General features: G+C 32.8%; 1 protein-coding gene across 1 annotated transcript; it reads right to left on the bottom strand.

Annotated features, from left to right (window-relative positions):
• Nucleotides 1-13211: 13211 nt before the first annotated feature.
• On the bottom strand, nucleotides 13212-19009 carry LOC143550918 (cysteine synthase 2-like). Its single transcript, XM_077041467.1, has 6 exons — nucleotides 18729-19009; nucleotides 17557-17631; nucleotides 17144-17287; nucleotides 15452-15808; nucleotides 14602-14837; nucleotides 13212-13624 (listed from the first exon to the last, which is right to left on the bottom strand). The coding sequence occupies exons 1-6, from the start codon at nucleotides 18933-18935 to the stop codon at nucleotides 13402-13404; spliced, it is 1242 nt and encodes a 413-aa protein (XP_076897582.1). The 5' UTR covers nucleotides 18936-19009; the 3' UTR covers nucleotides 13212-13401.
• Between the last annotated feature and the right edge of the window lie 691 nt (nucleotides 19010-19700).

A 19700-nucleotide genomic window follows, 5' to 3' on the forward strand; every position in this document is an offset into this window, starting at 1 on the left:
AAGGACTCTGCCCTTCCATCCCTTGGATAGATAGAGGGGGAGGGCAGAGCTTTTGGTTTTTCATGTTGTCAAAGAGTTGAACAATGAAAATAGATGGCGAGTGCCCGATCGAATTGATCGGGTCATGTAGGAACAAGGTTCAAGTCTACCGGTCTGTTAGGATGCCTCAGCTGCATACATCACTGCACTTCCACTTGACACCTATCGTAATGATAAACGGCTCGTCTCGCCGTGACCTTCTCTTGAATTCTCAAAACTTCTGTCGCTCCATCCCCTAATTTATAGTTAATAAATAAAAAAAAAACTTATTATATCTATTTATTTAAGTTCTTAGTCAGAGTCTAGTTTAGGTGTCGCTAGTGTCTCGTGGGTTCGATATCCGGACTCCATTAGGCTTTACTACAGTTGATAGGTACACTTGCCTGTCTAGTGGTCTAGCATTAGGATAGTCTAGATTTATAAATTTAAAACTAAAGTGTCTAGGTTAGGTTAAGTTTTTATAGACCGTTTCGCACATCATATTGTAATAACCTGATCTTAAATCTTGAATTCATGTAACACAGGAATTGATTATCGATCAAGAATCGTGTGATGATTCAACAAACTGCGACACCATAATTTGTGAAATGCGTATGAAACAAGAATATGAGAATCTGTTGTTTCAAAATCGAGAATTGGGATATATATGATTCAAGAGCATGTTGTTCCACAATCGATAATCGACGCTCACTCCTTCGGTCCCCTTTGTTCGTCGTCCACGGCAAGAAATATTGCATGCATGTAAGTTATGGTGTTGGTGTTGGTGTTGCTTAAAACCTTAAACATGTATTAAATACATTATAGCCAAAAACCTTAGCGTATATAATATGTAGGTGAGTTGGTGTTTTGCATTACACACATTTATCTATACTATGTTATAATAGATCTTATACGAGGAAATTAACACGTACACTTCCAATTTTGAGTAATTGCAATTTATAAACTTGTCTGTTCTCTAATAAGTTACGCATTTGCCCCATGATCTTTACCCATATATATCTTTTGATTTCAGACCAACTTCCATAACCTTTTCATGTACAAACAATTTTTTTTATTAAAGTTGCACCTATGATTGTTTGCCACAAAGAATTTGGATCTCATAGCTAGGCCAAACCCCCTATGGTTGTTTTCGACAAGGTCTAACTCATCAACTAAGAGCTTTCCCTTAGCAGGTAATGGGACTCGTCGTCATTCCATCAGTAGCTCAAGTTATGTCATTTTAAGTTTTGGCCCTTTTGGCCCTCTTTCACTCTATTAGCAGGTCTATATAAGAGTCTACTAACTTTTGGATCAACTTCTCATCAGGAACAATAACAACAGTCGGTAGTTCATCAGTAACTACTAAGTTTATGTCTGAAGGAATTCATGACCTGATTATGGGAGTAGACATGTAGCGTGAGTTTAGGTGATTCTTCAAACTCATAGTTAAGTACAGAAGGCAGAAGAAGAAGATTTAAAATACGTAACAATCAGGAGTGAAAACACTAGAAAGACATCCATATACACACTTCCACATAAAAAAACAAAAGCTAAAATCAACATACCATATGAAGGTACAAAATCTACAAAAAGTAAAAAAGATAAATATTCTTGCATACAAAATCAAACAAAAAGCCAAACTAACTTAAGCATCAATCACTACTCTCTCTTTAACATGTTTTTGTTTGTGAACTAAAAACCATAGATTACAAATCATTAAAAGACACCCAACAAAGCATGTTGTCAACAACACAAAAGATAAGCAGAAACTACCAATTATTCACTATCATCAGTTGTGTTGTATATTTTGGCGAATTCTTCTTTGGCAATTGCTTTACATATCTCCTTTCTTGGTGCGAGATCTGTATCGAATCGCTCATCTGAAGTTGAAAACAAGACATCATATGCTAATACCAATTGTTTAACATCTATGACTTTTTTTATTTTGAAAATAATATCCACTGTGTTTAATCGTCCGAAAGAAACCACATGGTAATGTATGGCCATTATGGCCGAATATAAAAACCGGTCTAGTTGGTTAAAACTTAAAACCTTGGTTTTAAAAGCGCGTAGCATGTTAAGGCGCAGGGTCATTAAAAAGAACTCCAAGTACTTACAACTTTTATTCTTTGTGTTTTTAATAAAAAATATTGAACTGTATTTAATAAAAAATATTAAGAAGATTTCATTCCTTTTGCTTTTGACACATTTGGGTCTCTTGCCCCCGATGCTACTACGTTTCTAAAAAGAGTTCAGCGGGTCGTGCACAGTACCTCATCGACGCCGAAGAACGATAATTTTATTTTCAGTAGGATCGGTTTTGCTATTCAAAGGGGTTGGCGGTGCAGCTTGTTGCCCGCTTACCTGCCTCTTTATTGTAATTGGATCCTTTATTTGACATAAAAGTTTCAAGTTACTTAAAAGAAAAACGCACAAATCGACATATTTGCTAAATAGATCGATACTAGCGAAATGTGAAACTGTGATGTTCCAAATGAAGAGTAGAGAGTGCTTACTAAGAAGTTTCAAAATGTCATTAAAGGTTGTCTGCAAAATAAAGAAAGAATAGGCAAACCTCATAAGATTATAGTAAAAACTATATATATATATATATATATATATATTGTTAGTTAATTATAAAATAATAAAATAAAATTTATTTTAATCAACTAATGTAGACGACTCTTATCTCCTCAACATCATTTGCTTGTAAGATCTCTCTTATTTCGGTTCTGATTTGATCATTGCTGGGGTTTAGGTTCTCTTGTACCGCAACTTTTACATTTACAAAAGAAGTAAACAGTTTATATCATGCATCAACAATAAGTAAATTGTAAGTTAGATTTCTATGCGTCAAAAAATTGTACGCGTTACGTGACGCAGGACATGTGCTACGCATTTAAGAATTATTCTTAAAAATATATCTTTTTTAAAAGTTAACTTTATCAACCTTGTAAATAATAGAGAGTATGGTAAGGATTTTATTTCTTACTTATCATACTCTCGGATCTCACGGAATACTGTCGATTATAGCCCGTTGATATCATTTAAGATGCAAAAATAGAATACTTTTCATTTAATAGTACATGTAACTTCATCAACCTCATAAATAATTCCACTTTCTAAAAAAGGTTTTCTCATGAACAATTTTCATATGTGGCATCTGCCATAGCAACTGATCACATCTAGCTTAAAGTTGGTTGCTAAAATCAGGATATTAAATTTACCTTTAGACGATTCACGCTTAGATTCGTGTCCAGGCTCGTCTTCTTCTTCTTCTTCTTCACTTTCCTCTTCCTCGTCATCCTCCTCCTCATCCTCCGCTTCTTCATCTTCATCTTCATCTTCATCTTCTTCTGAGGCGCCTCCTCCTCCTCCTCCTCCTCCTCCTCCTCCTCCTCCTCCTCCTTCTTCTTCTTCTTCTTCTTCTTCGTCTTCTTCGTCCTCCTCCTCTTCCTCTTCCTCTTCCTCTTCCTCTTCCTCTTCAGTCTGCTTTTGTAAAAACAAATGCAAGATGCATATAATCCATTTTTATATCATTGCATGGGATATTGTATGTGGAAGATTACACCTATATAGTAAAATCTTTACAATCCATGTTTTTAAACTTTTCTCATAGATTTTTTTGATAACTTTTGATTTAGACCGATTTTGGACAAAAAAAACGCCTTGAGGGTGACATAACGTTATAGGTTAAATTTCTCATCGATCTTTTAGATAAAATAAGGGGCATTTTCGACATCCCGTAGTTAGAAAACAATTAAACTAGACACATACATGGGTGTCTTATAAAGCGCGTGAATCGTTTTTACAAAGAGAATGCACCTTTGAAGGTGTATCAAAGTTGATGCCCTTATTATGTTCACTCTATTACACTTATTGCCTTTACTTGTCTAAAGAACATGTTTAATCAATAAGAGCATTTCCAATGTATTTACACTATTTACCAAATTCATTTAAGCTCCAATGTATGCAACAAATTTTTTCATAACTTTGGTACTTTCGGTGCATACGTTGGAGATGGTCTAAGAGAGAAATAATGGTATGCAAACAATATTTGGAGTTAATGCGGAAATGACTAACCTCTTCATTTTCAGGCTCTTCCTCGTCTTCCTCTTCAACTGCTTCATCTTCCTCCTCTCCCATTTCCGCTTCCGTTTCATCTTCAACTTTCTCTTCTACTTCTTCTTCCTCGTCGGTCTCAACAATTGTTTCACACGCACTTTCACTTGTCTGCTTTTGTGAAAACAAAGACCATATAGATATAACCATTTTTATTAATTGCATGGGATAATGTATGTGGAAGAATGAAGATGAAACCTATATACTAAAATCTTTATAATCCATTTTTTCAAAACTTTTCTCATTAAGACTACACATAGTTTGTTTAATAACTTTTGTTTTACACCGATTTCGGACAAAAACGCCCTTGAGGTTGCCGATATTTTAGAAAAAATAAGAGGCATACATTTTCGACATCCCGGAGTTGGAAACAATTTAAACTAGACATATGCATACATGGGTGGCTTAAAGGAAAACGACCAATAAAAATGCCACGTCAGCAAAAAAAAAACGTACCTTTGAAGGTGTAACCTCCGAAGTTGATGCACTTAAACTTATCAAGCTCAGCCTCTTGCTTTTGTGGCCTTTACTTGACTGAAGAACATATGTTTAATCAATAAGACTAAATATTTACACTGTTTAATTAGCCAAATTCATTTAAGCTCCAATCTATGCACCGAATATTTTTCATCGTTTTGGTAATTTCGGTGCATAAGTTGGAGATGGTCTAAGAGATGAAAATAGTATGCAAACAATATTCGGAGTTAGGCTGAAATAGTGAAATTACTAACCTGTTTATTCTCTCCAAGTAGCATATTGGTTGTGGCATGTGGAACCAGCAAAAAATGAATGAGTTTTGCAATAACATCCTGCGTGCGAAAAAAGAAATTATGTCATGTTGGTTTCACAAGAAAATCAAAATCATGTGATTTAAACAGGATGTATTGTGTCTAAAAGTATGTTTAAATCAAAACCAAACAAAAAAATGTATACACTTCTTTTTTTTTTCTTTTCTAAATTACTCATATTTATATTATAAGTACAAAACGATTACAATAAAGTGGCAGACAAACGGGCAACAAGCTGTGCCGCAACCCCATTTTAAATAGCAAAACCAATCCTACTAAAAACGAAGCTTTGGGACCTAGGAGGAGGTCCCGTGTATTCAATAGTAGGTTAATTAGGTCACCCGAGTATTCAACTGTTTTCATCAAGGTCACCCATATAAAAGAAGCCACCCATATTAAACTAGTTTTAATAAACATGTGCCTTTGATGAGACTAGTTGAATACTTAAGTGGTTTCCACATATGTTATTCGCTAAAAATATAATAAACTACCGCGTTAATGCAATGATATGAATATTTTGAAAAAATAGTTTAGTAGACTATATACATTAATTAAACATAGACGTAGGCAGACTTCCAACTCATTTGTTCCCATTTTAGCTATTTTATTTATTCGACCCGTTTGAGATAAAGTCGTAAAGCAAATTCAGGTCGACACACTCATAAGTAAATGAGTCAGAATATGCACCTCTAATGTGATCGTTGAACCAATCAGTTATGACCAAATTTTTTACGTTTGGGCATCGTTATTTTGAAATATATATATATATATATATGCTCACACGCACACACACGTCACACATATGTATATATATATGTGTGTATTATATCATATGAGAGCATATTACCCTTGTGAAAACATGACATCAAATACTTTGGATAACAAATGAACTAATTAACAAACCTTTTTGGCAGCGGTTCTTGCAATTGGTACATCAAGCAAATCACAAAACTTAATCAACTTCTCCTTATAGAATTTGTTAAGCTTTATGTTCATCTTAGTTTTTTGCTTAATTTCCTGCAACAATAAAAAATGTCTAGCTTATATATATTAGTTCATCAACAACTTTATGAATTACTATCAAGAGATGGCAATTTTGATTTTTGACTTGCTTGTAAATGGATGCGTCGGTTTGGGTCATGTAAATTCCTACGTGGTAAAACCAGTCAAATAAAAGAAAAAAAACAATTTAGACGGAAATGGGATGAAAATCTCGCAAAATGGATTTTGTAATCGTATTTGATAGTTGACAACTTGATTTGCAAAAAGTGTTTGTGTCGAGTTCGACCCAGCCCTACCCATTGCAGTCCATGCCAAAGTTTTAAACAATATACAACCTGCTATATCGCATTAATCGTATTTGATAGTTACCCATTTTGACTTGTTACCCACCCGTCCTTCATCACTAATTTCGTAGTATGCATCTTAGATATAGTACATTTACATGCACATATATTCATTCTTGTACCTAATGGTTTTTAATTTTTTATGATTGTTACAAGGCCGGCCATAAGATGTGGCAGGGTGGTCGATGGCCACAAGCCCAACACCACGCTAGATCCGAATTTTTTTTAATTAAATGTATTTTTATTAAAAGAATATGTATATTTAGTGTTTAAACTCAATTAGATAATCACTAGTTTGGTCTAGTGGCAAAGAGGTATTACTCTAAACCAAATGGTTATGTATTCTAGTCTATATACAAATGTTTTTTCACAACCCAAATTATAAGCAAGTAAGCTCATATAAAAATTAAACTGTTTAAACCCAACAAAATACTCCTTATTCTACTTAAGGCCCAAAAGATTTTTTTGCATTCTCGGAGCCGACCCTGGTTTGTTAAATGATTTGACATTTAATGCTCCTAAGCTTACCCTGTTAAAAATTCAATATAGGAAAAAACGTTTTTGAACAAGGATGACGAGAGCAAAATCGAGTTAATTTTACCTCATTTTCATTCCAAACGAATCCAGAAAAATTCAGAATGTTACTCCTGATTTTTATTGCCTGCAAATCAGATACAACAATTAAATTTTCCAGTGTAAGCAAATGAAGTGCCATGATGCAGTATCTACAAACTCTAACGACGCACGATAACAGAACCTTAATGTACATTGTTCAAGTCCATTAGGACCTTTAGCTTAAGTTGTTTGATTGATATATAGTTAGTTCGTACAAAATTTCTTTAATTTAATGACTATACACATTTTAACTCTTAACAGTTACCAACTGACCGCGTAACTTGTAAGCTTTATAACAAACATCCAATTACTTATGCTATAAAAGTTCTATAAATGTAACATATTTTAATTCAGTTAGTATTCAGAAATCGTAAATTTCTCGTTCTTATGGTATAGTAGCAGAAATCGTAAATGTAATATTTCTAGGATCGAGTGGCTTAAGAACCCTCTATTGTATTTGTAACGTTTTATGTTTTTTTGTTCTAGCTACTTGCTAGGACTGTTTTTATTTATTTTTATAAAATACCGCCTTTTCAAAAAAAAAATTCAGTTAGTATTCAACTAACATTATAGATGCCTATAAAATGTTTTTTTTTTTTTCTTTTTTTTTTGTTTTTTTTGTTTTTTTTTTGACAAAGCAAATATGCATACATAAATACATTTAACTAATAGAAGCTCAATTACCTTTCCTGTCCTCATATAAAGAACAGTGTGAAGCTGTTTCAATGTCTCACTAGCCGGTTTCTTCTTCGAGATCTTATAAGCCACTGTAAAGTATAGCGCACTTCGATCAGACATGTTGATAAATAGTTAGATGAAAGATTTTCCTACTCTTTTCATAGATTCCAACACAAAAGCTTAACTTTATACATTAAGTGAAGATCCAAATAATTTCCTGGATTACGATCAAATTTTCCGTCTTAAACATGTTGACTAATCCTTTACCGAATAAAATTCGATAATGTATAAAGAAGGGTATTATAGATCATATCATTAAAATGTAGACAATGCAAAATATAGCCTTTGTAAACATATAGTTTACAATAACCATAAACGTTTAAGTGTGGGGATATTGTTACTACGTCACTATCAAAGGATAGATACAAAAACAAGTTTAAAACTTTACCATTAGGAATATCCTTTAAAGGCGTCCCGCGTCCCTACATGACATTATAACAACGCAAAATTAGTCAATAAGGAAACAACGAGCTTCATTAATATAAGTCGTAAACGACAAACAAAATTTTTAAAATTTCCTTAACACCACCTGTTCAATTTGAAGTTTCTTTGCCGTACCATGCCCCACGATCACTTCAATCAATCTTTCTTTAGATTTCCGCAGCCTTGCTGGTCGCTCCATTATTGGAGCGACATGAGTCTTCGGCTCATCATTTCCACTCTTCTTTGTAGCAAGGTTTTTCGACCCCACATTGGCCATAACTGAATATATATAGCTAAAACTGACCAAAAGAAACCAACCACATATAAGTACTGTGACACTCTTAAAACAACATATTTAAAACAATTACCAACAAAGCATATATATATATAGTATCACATAAAATTATATATATCCATCCTTATTGTGAAAAGTATTAACTCAAGTACTTAACCAAAAAAAAAAGTAACATAATTTCAATTTATATATTAATCATACAACATTTTGATATAAGCACATTGCTATGATTTTTATAAAGAAAAATTATTATGTACGTTGCTGTGAGAGTAAATATATATATAAATATATTTATAAATATATATATAAATATATATATATATATATATATATAAGTAAGTTGTACAAATGCTTAAACAAGTACATTGTTATTTTGTTCAATTAGACTCACTCAAGGGTGTAAACAAGCCAAACCAAGCCCACCCGACTCATTTATTATTTATTAATTAATAATAAAGTTTGAGTCTGACTCGTGAGTCTTTTTTTTCAAGTTAGGGCTCTGCTTGACTTGTTTGTTATTAATTAATTAATTTATATATATATATATATATATATATATTTTTAATTATTTTATATATTTAGAAATAAAACCCTTAAACAAGCCTAAGCTCGGATCAAGCTCGGCTGTACAGTATGAAATAACACATAGAACTATAGGAAGTCCAAAGGAAGAAAAACTTAAAAATCAAGACTGACGAGCCTAAACGATCCGATCTTTTTATCGATTGGCCTTGGCTAGATTCAAGGTTTTTATCGATACGATCTCAAGTAGCTCGCGAGCAGATCGGGTCATTTGCACCCCTAGGGTTCCAATCCGATGAAACTAAAATCGGCATAACCGATTCGGATTACACACACCGAATCGATCGGCCTCATCTAGTTTCAAGTTTTTTATCGATCCGATCTCAAGTAACTCGCGAGCAGATCGGCTCATTTGCACCCCTAGGGTTTCAATCCAATGAAACATAAAATCGGCATAACCAATTCGGATTACACTCACCGACAAAAAACCAAACCAAATTTAAGAACACAAAAAAAAACACAAGGCCTCGGCTAATTTCAAGTTTTTTTGTCGATCCGATCTCAAGTAACTCGTGAGCAGATCGGCTCGTTTGCACCCCTAGGTTTCAATCCAATGAAACATAAAATCGGCATAACCGATTCGGATTACACTCACCGACAAAAAACGAAACCAAATTTAAGAACACGAAAAAAAACGCAAGGCCTCAGCTAATTTCAAATTTTTTATCGATCCGAGTTCAAGTAACTCACATCAGATCTGCTCGTTTGCACCCATAGGTTTCAATTCAATGAAACATAAAATCCACATAATTGATTTAGAATTTCATATTACACTCACCGACAAAAACGAAACAAAATTTAAGAGCACAAAAAAAACGCGAATCAACAAAGAAAACTGAATAATCAATCAATCAATAAATTAGTCAATTGATTCAAATTAAAACGTCAATTCTTAATAATTAAAAACTAACAAGCAGATGATATAATTAATAACTTAATTAAACAAACAAACATTAGAATAATTAAATCCTTACATAAATTAGGATTGAATTGAAAGGTGAATAAAATTGTTTTGAGACAAGTATATATGTGTGTAGAGTGTGATGTAATATGGTGCATGCACTTATATAATGTGTTCACTTAATAATTTACTACTTGCCATGTCATACACGACACTAGGCAGGATATCCAGGTGTTTGATGGATGGCTAAGATTTAAGGTTACTATATGGTCTCTAAATTGACGGTGGATCTTTGACAATTCTCTGGTCAAATGTGGTCAAATGTAATAAAGTCATTATGTAATTAGTTTACTAAAAGTAAAGATGTAATATGGTATAATAGGACGTTATATTAATATCATATGATTTGTTGTGATATGACTTGATATGGTATAATATATAATTTAATACATAGATATAAAAGTAAAAAAAGTTGATTGAAATTAATGCTTATTTATCTCACTCAATCTATTTTTGTGTCAATCTATTTTTGTGTATAATCTTTGTATTAAATGGTTAGGCTAACGGTATCCTCTCATCTACTTGTCATATCATTTCTTTTAAACTTTTATTTTATTTAACAATTGTATTTTTACATATTATTCTCCTGCCACATTTTATTTTATTTTTTGTATTTAATTGTCTCTCTTTAAAATATTAAATCAGAAGCTATAAAGTTTTTGTTTTTATTTTCTAATTTTTTCTCTCTTGTTGTGTTTATTGTCCTTGATCGAGATAATAATACTTGTTATTATCAGTGTTGATACGTTATTATATTTTTAAAACTACATATATATACATATTGATACTATTATAATTTAAAATACATTATAAATATTTACAATATTAATACTAAAATAATAATGATAAAATTAATAATATCTTAATGATTTTTAATTTGATATATTTAGTGAAGACTATTAAGTAAAAACAATGTTGGAGAGATTAATATTTATGCAAATAATGATTAAGGGTTAATAGTATTCGATTTGATAAGTTCAAGAGGTGATATATTTAGTAAAAATAGTATGGATGTGGCATGTTTAGCAACATCATTAATAAAAAGTTACAAGTTTTGTCACTTTCACATTAAACCTCATTATTTTTTTAATATTGTTAATTTAATATTACTTTCTATTTTTCTTTTTTGCAACTATTTGAAATTTATAATCATCTCTTTTTTATAAAAATACGTTGTTCAATATATATTTACATTTACTGAAATTTAAAATTAAAGTTTGAATATTACGTTTGTACGTTCATCAAGTTTTGCTATATATTAAAAATATTCATGATACTGTTTCGTATCTCCCATACCAGCTAATACTAATACTGATAATAATTCAAATTGAAAAGATTTTTATTCTGCAAACAGTTAATATTTAGAGTGTGATATACAAATTCTTGAACTTTCATTGCTACCATTTTGCACAGTTAGATTTTTGATTGTGTAATTAGTGTTTTATAGGTTTATTGTTTATTGTATATCGACTATTTATTAAATATTATATTTTCATGAATTATCCGTGTATAACATGGGTCACAAACTAGTCTAATAGACACACATGCACTAGGTTAGGTGCCCGCGTAGAACAATTTAAATTATATAAATCATAACACTGTATACCGATCTCTTTAGATTCAGTACAATTTTATTTCAATGGTTTAAAACCAGTCTTAAAATCGGGCACATTAATTAAAGGGTCATGATATCTGAAAGAGTTACAATCACATATAACAAAGTACAAGTTCAATAATCAATAACAAAATAGTAAGTTCTATTATTGACCCGTGTATGTGCACGGGTTGTATAAAGAACATATTATCATTGGATTGTGAACTTGGATAGTTAGATCGTCAATCTAAACCTAACTCAAATCTTAAATAATCAAAACAAATGGGATAGAAAAGTTAATATTAGTTCCAGTTAGTGTTTCAGTTGAATTCGATCGAAGATCCGAATCACACATTGTAGGATTTGAACATACGACATCAGATTTTGGAGACCTAACAAATTTCATACACATATTATCTCCTAGAGAGGTGTCGATACTTAGGGGTTTTAGAATCTACGCGTCGATATTTAGATAAAGCCATCATAGATCCTACACCAACACCCAAATCCGTTTATGAATTACGCAACGAAACAAAAAAATTATATAAAGTGATTAAAATCAAAGCAAAACAAATAAGAATTAATTTTTATTTTACTAGGGTGTACAAACGGGCTTTATTTCACATTCTACCATGTAAAAAAAACGAAACGTGTTCTATAAAAGCAAGCATGATTAACGATGCACAACCCTAAACAACTAAGAAATCGGAGTTCGATGATGAACATGAAGATACCGCATACTATTGTTTTTATATTTTAGAAACTGAGAACAATGATCACTTACCAATAAGAGATGATAAAGTACGTACTAATTAACGATTATGGTGATCTCATGCAAACGCGTTACTTAGGGATGATATTCAAAATCTACGCATCGATACTTAGGGGTGATATTCAGAATCTACGCGTTGATACTTAGGGGTGATATTCAGAATCTACGTGTCGCTACTTAGGGGTGATATTCAAAATCTACACGTCGATACTTTGGAGTGGTATTCAGAATCTATGCAATAATTTTTTTATTGATATTTCATAACTAAGTTGAAAAAGTGGTATACGCAACAAGCTAAATTATGCGTTTTAAAAATGAAATCTTCTACAACTATTTCAAGAATGCATTGTATTATAAATTCTAATTAATAACGACTTTTTTATATGACAAATCCGACCCGAACCAATCAACCGACCTGAAATTTTTTTTTGTATCGTTTCATGAAATTATAGTATATAAAAAGTTACTCAACAGGATTTTAGGAGTAAGCATTTTGCGATACACACCTTTATACACGTATATACTTGTATAGTTCAGGTTAGGGATGTTCATCGGATCGGATAATGGATTATTACGTTTAGGTTCGGATTTGAAATTTTTACACAAAGAAAAGTCAAGCTTTAAACAAAAGTAGAATTAAATCCATGATTATCATAATTCTAAAAGTTAAAACAGATATGAATAGACTCAAACTTCAAAATAATTAAAACACATGTTATTTATTCGGATTATTAATTAATAATCCGAATAAATAACATGTGTTTTAATTATTTTAAGTATTATTATAAAAGTTTGAAAACTATTTTAAGTAATAGACTTTTAAGACAACATAAAATGTAATCATTTTTAAATTTGAAGTTACTTCGGTCGTTCAGATTCTGAAATGGGGTAGATTATTCTCTTGGTGTACAGTGAACGACATACACGTTTCTAGCTAGAAACGAAGAACCAAATCCGAAACGTTAAGCAATGTAACAAAAAACGACTAAACATAACATGTTTCTCGCTAGAACCGGAGAACCAAATACATATACTCGTACAACCTTAACGACAAAAAATAAATAACATTTGTAATCGTAACATCTATTTAATCTATGAATTTGTAGTAACATGCTAAAAATACTGTCCCCTGCACGATACAACAATATCATCTACGATCAAGAAATTCTAATGCTTTGGCCGAAGGTGTTAAACCGTGTTGAGAAAGGTACTCGGGATTACAGAACTTGCTTAAGTGCCTCATCCCGCTATCACACAAAATTGTAACGATAGTATGACCCGGGCCTAATAACCGGGCTAATCTTACGGCTCCAACACAGTTCATTGATGAAGAACTTCCAACAAAAAGCCCATCATTCTTTAGAAGGAATCTGATCAATAGAAGAAGCATAAGATTTGTTAAAAAAAATAATAATGACATAGTTTTAGAGTTTTTCAGTGCGGGCAAACGGGTCAGGTGGGCCCACCGAAACTTTTTATCAGAGTTTTATTAGTTTCAAATAACTATGTATCGAGTATGGTCAAAATGACCCAAGACAGGTTGACCCGTAAACTTATAAATGTTTTTTTGCGTTAAATTATGATTGCAAAAACAATATTATTACAATAGTAATGAAAAATTCCAAACCTTTAAACGATAAGATTTAGGAGATGGTATTTATTAAACAAAAACTTTGTTCTACTTTCAATTACGGGTGTAAACGAGCCAAGCCGCTCACGGGCTACTTGATATCAGCTCATGAAAAAGCTCGAATCGAGTCGAGCTTAAATGAGCCCGAGCCCGAGCCTATAAATAATTTAGCGTAACTGAACGAGCCCAAGCTTCACTTATTGAGCTTGAGCCTACTTATTCATAAATAGCCTAAACGAGCCTATTGTTTATATAATTTTTATTTGATGATGTTACTATTATTATTATATAATAATGAGAAAAATAACTAAAGAATATATACTATGTTATATATAAAAACATTAAATGAAAATATATAAAAAAACAATTATAAATATATATATATATATATAAAATAATAATTGATAAATTGTAAACGAGCCGCGCCTGAGCCGAGCTTAAAAGCTACTCAAAAGCTGAGCTTGAACTTTAGAAATAAAACTCGAGCTCTCTATAAGTTAAGCGAGCCTAGCCCTGCTTTCAATCTATTAGACAGTTCCCACATTAGAACTACTTTGACGCATTATAGAGAAAACATGACCTGATCAACCCCTATAAAGTAAATGGGTCAAAAATGTCACTCTACTGCAAACTCATACGAGTAAGACGCAAAAAATGCAGCATGGGATGATTACATAAATATATATTTTCTTGTGAACATAAAGATGGATTTTGTACCTAGACATTTCCACAGCTTCAATATCAGTGCCTTTAAAAGCTCCATCAAGTTGAGCCATTTTAAAATTTTCCGTTAATCTGTTAATCCCGATGCCTTCGGTTATGGTATCAAACGGATTCTTTAATCTCTTTCCTTCAGCCTCTTCTTTAGTGTACATCACTCCCCTTGTAACCTTGTTATACAAACCAGATCCAGGTGGGTCCACCAGATAACACTTTATTCCCGGGTCATTTTCCTTTAGAAGAATGTAAAAGTTGGATTAGTCGTTGCTAGAAATCAGAGTGGTAAAAATTTGACCCGTTTACTTACGTGGGTTGTGTTTTAACTCAAACGAGTCATATAAAAAAGTTAAGTTAAAATGAATAAAACGGTTGGAAGTCGCTTAAAAGTCTATTTTTAATGTATACAGTCGCTAAACCTTTGTACTCAAAACATTCAAATCATCCTGTAGTACTGAACTTAGTGACAAAATCACATTTAATTACCATTAGCAAGTAGCCTTTTTTGCAGATTTATCAAACACTGCTGAAGTGTCATCTTATTTATCATTTTAGTGTATACACTCTGATTTGATATTTGATGATTATTTTCAATGAAAATATTCATAAAAAAATAAGATTGTTTTTTCAAACATGTAAATTAGTCTATGTTTAATGATCACATAAGCCTTTTTCGAATATGTAGCATCTTGAATGCCATCAGCCATTGCCACATCAGCATTATACAGATAAAACCTGTAAAGTTGAGACTGGTTGCAAAAATCGATTATTAAACGTTGGTCGGTTTCTATTTTGCACCTAAATTAATATTAGTTACTAAAAACAAATCTCAAACTATTAAATGGCTGACCTTTAGATAACGAGAAACACCAGCCACTGTGCCACCAGTACCGGCAGCTGCAACAAAAGCATGCAATTTGCCACCGGTCTGCTCCCAAATCTCAGGTCCCGTTCCTTCGTAATGAGCTCTGTAGTTTGCCAAATTCTCAAATTGATCTGCAAAGAATCCGCCTTTATACTCTTTTTCTAACAAATATCCATTTGTATTTGTAACATTTTTGGTTTCTGTTTGATTCATGCTCTGCAATGTGAGTTTATTTGCTTCTAACGCCCTTCTTCTTGCAATATTAACAAAATGATCTTTGTGAGTTATTGACACCGGCCGAACCCTCTCAACTGTTGCTCCAAGGGCCTCTAATATTTCAGACTGAAAATATAAATTAAAATAAAAATAAAACAAAACATATTACTGGTGTCACTGGAAGCTATAAAAAAACTTGAAAAACATATTACTATTATGTAATTGATTCACAAATTAGAAAAAAAGCAGATGATGTTTGTTTAATGCAATGTAATTAGGTTGGTGGTCCTGTTTGGTAATTATACTCGATAATGCACCGACCTGGTACTCGTAAATTTGGAATGAGCTAACTTGATAATTTGATCATTTTTTGTTTATTTAGTATTTTTTTCAGATGTGGTGGCATACATATCACTAAATTACCAAACTAGTCCCTGTCGAATATGTAAAATAACTAATCTAGTCCCTGTCATGTCAAAAAAGTAAAACTACCAAAACAGGACATCAATCTAACCTTGTAATTATACTTTTCTGTTTTTTGCTTATTTAGCATTTTATAGAATATAGACTAGGTAACTTGTCTCAGAATTTCAACCTAGTCCATTTAAGAAAAAGTATAACCCCCAAAGCAGCCTATTTTTAAAAATTATAACCACCAAACTAGTCCATTTTCTAATGAAATGGCTTTGGTGTGCAAACGAATGGAGCCGCTCGCGAGCTACTCAAAATTGGATCGATAAGAAGCTCGAGTCGAGCCTTATCGAGCCTGAGTGAGTGAGTCTCAAATAAAACTCGTTTAGTTATTGAGCCCAAGCTCGAACCTTGTATGGGAAGATCGTTTAGGCTTATTGAGCCTTAACAGGCCTAGTGTATTTTCAAGTTTCTTTTGTACTTCTATCTATTATTTACACACTGCACAGCCGAGCTCGAGCCGAGCTTTGGCTCGTTTAAAGTTTAAACACCAAACACGAGCTCAATCCGAGCTTAGGCTTGTTAAGGTTTTTCTCAAAACATATACAATAATTAAAAATATATATAAATTATTAATAAATAATAAGCGAGCCAAGCTCGAGTTTGAAAAATAAAAACTCACGAGCCGAGCTCGGGCTCGGCTCGTTTACACCCCTGAGCATAAGTAGATGTTATTTATGCATCAGAGCTAAAAGTATTAAGTAACTAAAAACAAACCACGAAAAGATACTTTTTTCATTAAATTAGTGATTACAGTATAATACCAATTGAGCAAGCCTAGCTAGTTAATCAAAACTTGATAACTCAAAAAGATTACATGTGAAGGACTTTAAACACATAATCATCAACTATGGTAGTACATACGATTTGAGTTATCCTAACCAAATACAACAGCAAAAAAGAAATGAAAATATTATAGACAAACACAACTGCAAAGACAAATCATTACATATACAGAGGTTCTAATTTATAAATTTAAACCATCCGTACCTTTTCAATAGCAGCGTCATCTGGGATAACCACATGACATTTGCATCCATAAGCAGGAGCAACTGTTGCAAGACTAATTGCTGTGCTCCCAGCACTACCCTCTGTAACTACACCGCCTTTAAGTAGTTGTCCAGATTCCAAAGCCTATGGATTTGTGAAAGCTCAACATAAACGTCTCATAATATGAATAAAAAGAAACACATGTATGCTCAGCTTCACACATGGACCAACATATCCTCATACTCAGTTTATTGAATACTTTGCTTTTAATTTCAAGGTCTTTACTTATGCTAACTTTATTTATTTGATAAAATATATAAGAAAAACTTATAGTACATTAACTATTATCTTGAAGAATTGAATTTAAAATATATGGACTTATAGAAGTACATTATCTGTTAGAAGTACATTACCTCTTCGATTATTTTAACAGCAACTCTATCTTTAACACTTCCTCCCGGATTCAAAAACTCTGCTTTCGCAAGAATCTGATTAACAATAAGAAAAAAAACAAAGCATTAACCAAAACCACAAATTTATGTACGTGTAATTTAAAAAAAAAATAAAAACACAATAAATCTGCTCGTTTTGACTTCCGAGAGCTCAAACTCGGCTCGTTTCAAGCTCTTTCACTAAAGCGAGCTCGAGAGTTGTTTTTTCAAGCTCAAGCTCGGCTTATTTATTACTTATGAATTAACTTATACAAAGTTTTTAATTATTTTAATATATATTGAGAAAACCAACTCACGAGTCTAAGCTCGGCTCAAGCTCATGTGCAATACCTTAAACGAGCCCAAGCTCGGCTGTGCAGTATGAAACTAACACATACATGTCCAAAAAAGCTCAAATTTAAAAATACACAAGGCTCGACGAGCCAAAACGATTCTCATTCAAGGCTCGGCTCAATAACTAAACAAGCCGCAATTGAGGCCCTGGTTTGGCTCGTACCGAGCATTTTATCGATCCTATCTCGATAAACAAGTGCAAACGAGCCGATCTACTCGCAAGCTAATTGAGCTCGGATCGGAAAAAAGCCTTGTATGGAAGCTCGTTTATGTATTTTTTAAGTTTGACCTCTTTCGGATCGAACCGAGCTTTGGCTCGTTTAAGGTACTAAACAAGATCGAGCCAAGCTTAGGCTCATTAAGGGTTTTCTTAAAATAAATGAAAATAATAAGAACCGTAAATAAATAATAAACTAGACAAGCCCAAGTTTGAAAAAGTGACTCACGAGTCAGCCACTAGTTTTAAAAAAGGAGCTCGAAACGACCGAGCTCAAGCTCTCGTAAATCAAAACCTAAGCTCGAGCTCAGCTTATTTACACGCTACAGCCGACAAAAACCAGCTCGAGCAGAGCTTAACCTACCTACCATTTATACCAAAATATATAAAAATTTAATTAATAACGTATATAAAAAATTTAAATAGAAAACTAGCTAAGCCCGAGCTTATAAAAGCAACTCACGAGTCAACCTCGAGCTTTAAAAAAAGAGTTTCAAACGAACTGAGCTCAAGTTCTCGTAATTAAAAAAAAATTATTAATAATAACAATAATAATAATAATAACAATAATAATAATAATTACTTCACAGCCAGTGGCATCTGAGAGGCTATTGATCCTAATAAGCGGAGTGTTTCCAATGGCGCCAACGACGCCGTTACTCTTTCGTTTGTTGCCCGTTAGGGTTTTGACTTTCGTTGACCGACGGCGGCTGCTTGTTATTATGTATAGAGAACATAAGGATACTGAGATAGAGGCTATGATTGTGATTATATTCGCCGGTGGAAGCATCTTCCGGTGGCCGGAAGTTAACTCCGGTGACGGTTACGGCGGCGTTATAATAATAATGATCGGACGGTTTGTTTGGTAGACTTTGGGCCTAAATAATAATAATAATAATAATAATAATAATATGGTAATGGGTTTGGCCTACCGGGTTTTTTTAAGTAAAAAACCCGACTTAGAGTCGTCGTGGGCTACTTAAGATCAAATTGATAAAAAAAATAGTATGAAAATACAATACAAATTATTTATCTACTGTAGAGTAAACTGCGGTTTCGGCCATTTAGTTTCTCTAAATATACGGTTTGTAGTCCAATAGTTTCAAATTTGCGATTTTCGTCCACACGATGTCATTTCACTTGCAATTAAACCCGACCTCACTAACGCAGTTAGTCTGGTCGTTAAACATTCAGTGTGCCCCTCACGTGAGGGACAATTTTGTTCTTGTTTCCCCCAAATACACCCCAGCCTCTCACGTGATGGGCTTGCGAATTAGGGTTGAGGTTTATTTTTTTTTTGGGGGGGGGTAAAGGACAAAAATGCTCCTTATGTGAGGGGCATGCTTATGGGTTTAACGACCAGACTTAACGGGATTTGTGAGGTCGCGTGCAATTGCAAGTGAAATGAAACCACATGGACAAAAATCATAAATTTGAAACTATTGGACTAAACCGTAAATTTAGACAAACCACCAAGACAAAAACCGCAATTCACTCTTTGATGTAGTAAGCTTAAATCATTCTTATATGCTTTATAAACAAATTAAAAGTTGCA

This window comes from Bidens hawaiensis, unplaced genomic scaffold, assembly GCF_021521415.1.
Source record: "Bidens hawaiensis isolate Kalapana, Puna unplaced genomic scaffold, B.hawaiensis_p1.1 tig00016203_1, whole genome shotgun sequence".
Lineage (NCBI taxonomy): Eukaryota > Viridiplantae > Streptophyta > Magnoliopsida > Asterales > Asteraceae > Bidens > Bidens hawaiensis.

Excerpts from the sequence above, each read along its gene's own strand:
- LOC143550918 (XM_077041467.1), bottom strand. The coding sequence starts at position 18,935 with ATGCTTCCACCGGCGAATATAATCACAATCATAGCCTCTATCTCAGTA. Across the intron at positions 17,288-17,556 it reads CTGTTAAAATAATCGAAGAG|GCTTTGGAATCTGGACAACT; the intron begins GTAATGTACTTC and ends ACAAATCCATAG. Across the intron at positions 14,838-15,451 it reads GTGTTTCTCGTTATCTAAAG|GAAAATGACCCGGGAATAAA; the intron begins GTCAGCCATTTA and ends ATTCTTCTAAAG.